The sequence below is a fragment of the Formica exsecta genome, unplaced genomic scaffold, assembly GCF_003651465.1.
Source record: "Formica exsecta isolate Colony F162 unplaced genomic scaffold, ASM365146v1 scaffold228, whole genome shotgun sequence".
Classification (NCBI taxonomy): Eukaryota; Metazoa; Arthropoda; class Insecta; order Hymenoptera; family Formicidae; genus Formica; species Formica exsecta.
In genome coordinates this window covers 1070243-1077516 of record NW_021849573.1, presented here as the reverse complement: position 1 = coordinate 1077516, position 7274 = coordinate 1070243, and the positions used below count along the sequence as shown (strand labels likewise).

At 33.5% G+C, this 7274-nt stretch overlaps 1 protein-coding gene across 1 annotated transcript in view; it reads left to right on the top strand.

Annotated features, from left to right (window-relative positions):
* The window catches only part of LOC115235597, a 48343-nt gene extending 41344 nt beyond the window's left edge, over nt 1–6999 (top strand). Inside the window, exons 4-5 of the mRNA XM_029807495.1 lie at nt 6670–6762; nt 6955–6999. Of these exons, the coding sequence (XP_029663355.1) occupies nt 6670–6762; nt 6955–6999 (138 nt within the window). The remainder of the gene's footprint in view (nt 1–6669; nt 6763–6954) is intronic.
* The last annotated feature ends 275 nt before the right edge of the window (nt 7000–7274 follow it).

The following is a 7274-nucleotide window of genomic DNA, read 5'->3' as shown; positions in this document are numbered from 1 at the left end:
TAATATTTAATTTATATAAAATTTAAATTAGTATACAAAAGTACATAATTTTATATATTTTTTATTTTTCTATATATTTTAATATTTCTGTTTCTGGATTATGTGGTATTATCATCGCAGACGCGAAATATTTTTGTACGCTTGGGAAAAAGCTTTTTGTCTTCCTCGGTAGTGACATCGAATAAAACGCGTTCACATATCTGTCTCGCGCATAATTCAACGACGGTCATGGTGTTTACGCGTATCCGTGAAAGCCGAGACTGAAATCTGAGGAGATATCGTGCCTGGGAGCGGAGGAACTATATTATTTTAACTTGAATTATTTATAGAGCATTGATAGGGAAAAATAGTGGCTACAGACATGGGCGGAATGCAGTTTATGGTGTGCACCGTAAGCCTGGAAAGCCAGATTCAACCAAAGATTCAGTCAAACGCCGTTCCATTGTTTTTTTTTCTTGTTTCGAGAATACTACACTCGTCTAGTCATAAATCAAACGTGAAAATGTCAAATTAATCAGAAAGCAACATGGTAAGCTATAAAGTTAACAGACAAGCAACTGAAAAAATCTATAAATCATTAACGATTTCTCGCGTATTTTTTATTTTATTCTTTTAACATTTCGATATTGATATAGCACACAATACATATTTTAGAAAAGACTGCGAGAATTTCTTGAATAGGATGTTTATATGTATATATATGGATAAATGATAAACTGAAAGTTATCTTGTTATATTTATAAATTATTGAATTATTATAAGCACACATACACACACACACATATATATTCGGATTTTAAATAGATTTAAACTAAGAATCTTGAATTTTTCTTAGTTATATCGATCAGAAAGAAAGTTGTGGCCTATCGGAAATCTTTCTATTATATTATATTATTTTTAATACTTTTCTTCACAATATACTAAATACTTTGTTCGGTGATTAAATTATAAAGTTAGAACTGTGCGCCATGCTAATCTCTAAAATGACGATTCGTTATCTCGAATTAGCAAAGAATCTCTGGGATTCTTTACAGCAAATAAAATTCGCGAGCTTACATTTTTGCAGAATTATCTCCTTGGTATCTGTATGGAATGTGCATATATTTAATGTCCTAAATCGTGAATATCGCATTGTGCCGTGATATATGAAAATGAACCGAGATAAGGTAGAATCGAGCACAGGGTAAAATCATGGGGATAAGATTAATGTCTCGGCATCTGGTTATCTCGCGAGGCGTGGTTGCCAGATAGCTTTCTATCTATAGCTTCGCTTCTATGCGGCCCCAATCTCCCCGAGTACTTAGCGCGAGGAAAATGTCGTGCGACATTATAATATATCGCTGCACTTACCTTATTACTCCGAGCATCAAGAAGATTGATTATATCCAATCAATGCCCTTATTTTTCTTACACTAGTTATCGTTCTGCACAATAATAATCGTTACGAAACTATATAAGATATATTGTCAGAATTCATAGTGTATGATAAGGCATTTAGAAATAATGAGATATAATAATAGAAATAATAGAAAAAATGTTTGAGAGAGAGAGATAAAGCATTTAGAAAAAAATATTCAACCAATCAAGAATTACAGATTAATTAGTAGATATATTATATTGTAATTAGTATATATATATAATATAAAACACAATATAATTTAAAATTCTATCATAATATATTGATATTTTTCGAATGCGAGATGTACATCGACAATAGTTGCACGCAAGTTCCCCAGGTAACGCAATGCAAAACATGCAGAATATAGAGGGGTGGAAGGGGGGGGGGGGGATGGAAGGGCGACAGGAACGGAAGAATGAAGAAAGATCCTGAGAGACTTTGCCTGATGAGGATGGTTCCCATGACGACGCAACCCCAGGAACACGAAATGGTCTAGCCATTCTTAACTCAATACCGAGTCGCCATATACTCACGTAGACAACGCGCTCACCACCACTTTCCCAGTCTTCAAACCCTCTTAGGCTTCCCCCTCCCCCGAGTGTTGTTCTCTGCATCCCTTACTCCTCCTATGTCCTTACTCAAATGGAATATCCCGCGCTTATATTTTGTTCCAGCTGTAGCTTTGTATTGTAAGTCGTGAATGTGACGCGAAATACAAACCAGCGGCTAGTTCAAGGTAGCAAAAAAAAAAAAAAAAGGGAAGAAAAAAGGTAAAGCAACACCGCCGGACTTGGAATTGCTCTATTATGAGATGCACTATGGCTGGCAAATCAGTGTCGAATATAACCGTATATATCTGTTAAGAACATGAATAATTACGAATAATTATGTTATATTATATTTATGCATAAAATATAATTTAACTGATATGATTTCTTGAAAATTATATATCATACATGGGATTTGTTACGTCTGCAATTATATGATACAATTAATTAATTTGAGAGAAAAAACATTGCAAGATAAATTTAAAAAATTTTGGTTAGATATATGACTTCACAAGAAAAATTTACATCGACATCCTATCCGTCTCGCTTCATTCATCATTTCAAAATGATACGAGGTAAGATGGCTTATATATTTCCGTATCATATGACTCTCGTGAATTGGGATTAATTAATTGATTATAAACTAGCATTGGAGGGAAAATATCCGCCACTAAAAAGCGGCACGAGAATTCACTTGTCGCTTTCATCAGGCGTAGTATATGCTAGTTCTTCGTCCCGCTAGACCACTGCCATATTGGAAGCGCTCCTCGAATCCGGACGACCAGGATTGGTCGTCCGGCCATAGCATCTGCCTCTGAAAGGAGGGAGGGCGTCCCGATGCCGACAGCACTGAAGCGCCGAAAGGCGTCTCGACGCCCCGCTGAAACTGGCACGCGTCACACGTCACGCGGTTATGAGAGAGACGCGTTATTTCACTCTCCTACCCCCGTGTACACTCCGCGACTTCTACGAGCTACTTTGCATACCGAACGTATTTTCATCTTCATTCTCATTCGCGAATGTATGGCTGCTCGCATACTTTAATTAGATCTTTTCACCTTGGTGTATAACAAGATGATAATAACACAATATTCTTACTAGTTTCCACGTGTAGATTGCTGAAAAAATTGATAAGTACGGAGGAAAATTTAAGATAAGAGAGTTTGATTGGCGATATATTATGATGAATATTCTTATGACATTAGGCATTTTTGCTTAATAGATACGTAGAATATCTTTATAAACCATTGCCTGATATTTGAAGAAGAAGAAGAGAGAGAGAGAGATTATATGTCAATCAGTAATATATAATTATAATTTATACAATAATTATAACTAGTGCTTATTTGTTAGATATATATGGATATATGTATATTGAATAATATGCATAAAATTATGTTATTAGTAATAAATTTCTATTGTGTGTGTGTGTATGTGTATATTAATTATACATTTATATGATAGGTAAATTTATAGAGTGCAAATATACAGGCTATTGTTATTTTACTTGTTTGATTATTTTGGCCAAAATTCTGATATTCAGACCCTCGTGGATTCGCTCCTAAAATGGCAACATCCTAAATACTATATTTCAATTTCGCCGTCTGGTGGGAATTGAGACTTCTTCATTGTAGAAGGGTTGAATTTTTTTTAATCATCAGTCGCGGAGAGGAATTAAATCTTTTGCCGTGTTATGCTAGGGTTGCTGCCTGTCAACATAATGAGAGATAGAACGCAAACTATTCGGGATTAATATAGAAGATATCTTGTATAAAATATATAAAGTAATCGCTAAATTATATATGCACGTAGACTGCAAATAAATTTTTTGACAAAACATTTTTTATTTCGAATAATGCCTTCATCATCAAAATGTGAGGTTCAACTCTAATTAAAGTATGCGAGTAGCTATACATTCGTGAATGAGAATGAAGACGAAAATTCGTTCAGTATGCAAACTAGTTCGTAGAAGTCACGGAGTGCACACGGAACTCAATAACAAAAGAGAGCGGGTTAATTAAGAGCCAAGGACTGTAAGCGGTGCGCAATTTCTTCTTTTTTATGGGAATTTTATTTTGTTTGTTTCTAATTTTAGATTTAGACCATAGTTAGCGAAAAAATTCAAATCTAGTCGTATATGCGCTTATCCTTGACCTCAGTGATTTTTATGCCAGATAATTTCAATACTTCCTCCGGTTACGTAGAGGAAACCATAAAGAAAAAATTTACCTTGATGTTGTTGGTTGACAGCATTATAAATATCTGAATTTCACTGGACAAGGCACTGTGAATCACAGACAACGGAACGCAATTGTTGATTATTCAAAGGTTGTATAATTATTAACTTTTGAATAATCGATTATCAGTAATACTTTCAAATTAAATTTAAAATTACGAACACTTAACGTACACGCGACTGGTTTAAATATTCAATGCTACGAAGCAACGAAACCTCATTTCAACTACAGACTGGAAATGGAAGGAGATAAAGAGCGAGGTGTTAAAGATAATGGAAATTATGGAAAGACGTCCACACAGTGCATATCATTGTGTTTGTCACGTAATTATAAAATAGCGGAAAATACATATCAACTTTTTAAATTATTTTTTTCTTTTACGTAGAACCTTATTAAAAATAATTGTTTACCATAAAATAGAGTTTGTATTATGATAAGGATAATGGCAGACTTTCGTAGAAAGTTTAATAAAAAGTTAATATTTTATTTCTCTCTGGAAATAGTACTTTATCCTTCATTCATTTCGTTAAATATTTATTTTATAATTATATTTTTTTATTTATATATCTCTATCAAAATATTATCAATTTCATTCGCAATTTATCACTCGGTTTTTATTGAAAAATTCTTTGGTTCCATATAAATTGTCTCTCTTTTTGGGATAACGACGTGATAAATATATCCATTACAGAGACTAGTCGTTGTTATCAAAAATGTGTGTTAAAGTATGACTACAATAATACGTTTTATATCCCCTAAGCCAAGATTAAAAATCGCGTGTTTTTTTGTATTAGTTTATAATTTTTATATGCTATCTTTGCTTCTCAATATAATACTATTAATAAAAGTACTATTAATAAAAATACATTTCATGTTCATTTATTAAATACTTAATAAAATATACAAATGTATATATTAAACCATTAAACATTAAGATCAGATATATACAAGTAATTTTGCTTGAACTTACGCTTAAAATGGCGCGTAATGGTTGAGAAACATACGATTTTTGATTTGATTACACAAGTGCGTACGCTTGAAAGGGGTCGGATAGCATTGAGTGACAAATGGGCCGGTTCTCCTGAATATTTCGCGCGAGTAGACCATGCGTGTGAGTTCGCGAGTGTGTGGGCATCCTAGTATAACGTCACCCCCCTTGGGGTAACGAAAGGAATGGCAGGGAACACCAAGAGCTTTCTCGTGTCCGATTGTTGTGCGCCCTCGACCAATCTCCTCCAGTTTGCACAAGCCGAGTTTGCCAAACGCGTTCTCCGACCTTCCTCCATCCCCTTATTGTTCAACCTTAAAAGTAATATCCTCCGTAGCACGTCCTGCCCACGTTTCGCCGACACCATTTCTCCCCCGACCGGGAAAACGGAACTTTTTTGCCCCTTTGTGACATTTAGAGAAAGGCTAAACAGTCTTTATTATATAGCAGAGATGTTTATCTATATAAATATATTTTTAAACGGTTTCATCGAGGTATCAATATATATGTAATTGATAATGTTATTATCGTGGGCAAAATAAAATCTTGAGATGAATAAAAAAAGAGATTAAACTAAAAATAATAATAATTATTATTTATATATTAACACAAAAAAGTAAAATAAAATATGCAAATAATAAAATGGAGATACAAGTTACATTCACAATCTTATTAGACAATCTCAAAGAAGTTTATTTAAGAAAAAAGTGAGAGAGAAATTTTCTCAAATTTATTGAATTACTATTAATTTTTTCGGGATGGCAGTTTCGCAGATATCCGCATTTTTGCATCTTGTCTCAAGTTTCCCCCGTTTGAGATTTCGGTATAAATTCACTCTCAGAGATTTTACTCCGCATATTTCTCCAGAGAGCATTTCTACATTTTCTATTTTCAACTCGGGCTCTGCTATTCACGCCCGTCGTAGTAAATCGAAATTCATAGGTGCACCTTCGATTGAATTTATTTTCTATCTCGAGAAGAATCGCGGTTAATTTAACTGCTTCGGCAGCATGCCTTTCTTCTCGCATGGACAGTTTCAATCTCTTTGCAATATTTATTTCTCGTTATACTCGTTTGTTTAAATATAACACATAATCATTCTACAAATGAGATGGAAAAATAAATTTTCTATTGTATGGAATAATACCTTAATTGAATTTTCCGAATAACTGTTGAATCGTGGATAATTAAATAACATTTCTAAAATATCGTTATTTTTTTTTCTAGTCGAATTTTATTTATTTCGATATATAAGGTGGATAATGAGAGGTTTGATGGTAAAGCTAAATTTCCTAGTGTAGGAAGAGTAAGGCTAAGTAAAGTTTCGTTATGGAGCGTGGCGACGCATTAACGGTTGTACAAGGTAGAGAACTTTATACCTGCCGTGATGGAGGCTACTAAAAGCCGTATTAAAACTCATGGCGACATGGTCCGTTATGAAGGGCAGTTATCAGTGAACAGACCATTTAATTTGCACTTCCGTCTTGCTTTTTGCAGGCTGACGTTTTTCCTCTTGGACCTGTAAATAAAAGGCCTCAAAGTGTACGGCGCCGTGGAGAAGACGTTTCACCCGTTCGAGCTGAGCAGCAGGTTAGCATCGTTCGAGTTATCAATATTTACAGCGCTAATTTATTCATAATTTTATAGAAAGAGTATCTCTAATTAAATAAATCTTATATATATTCTGATTTTTCATTGTATATTTTTTCCATATAAAAATAGTTTTAAATAATGTAAATGTGAAATGTCCTCTATATAATCGCAATTTGTTTTTATTTCTAGGCTTTCCCGCGTGTTCCCCGGAACACTGCCCGGTATACAAGGTGAGTTGCATAATTAATTATTATATACAACAATTTTTTGTTTATTATTAAAAAAAAAATAGAAATATATTGTAGTCTCTTTATAAGATAGAAGTTCCTAAAGTATTATTTTTGGTTTGTTAGATAATCTTGTTTAATAATCTTCTTTTTTGTATATGAAAGTAATACTAAATAGTAAATACTTGAAGAATATTTTTTATGATACTTGGCAATCGATCGATATGACAGTGACGTCAAGAAAACCGAATTTATAGCAATATATATATAGCAATATATATA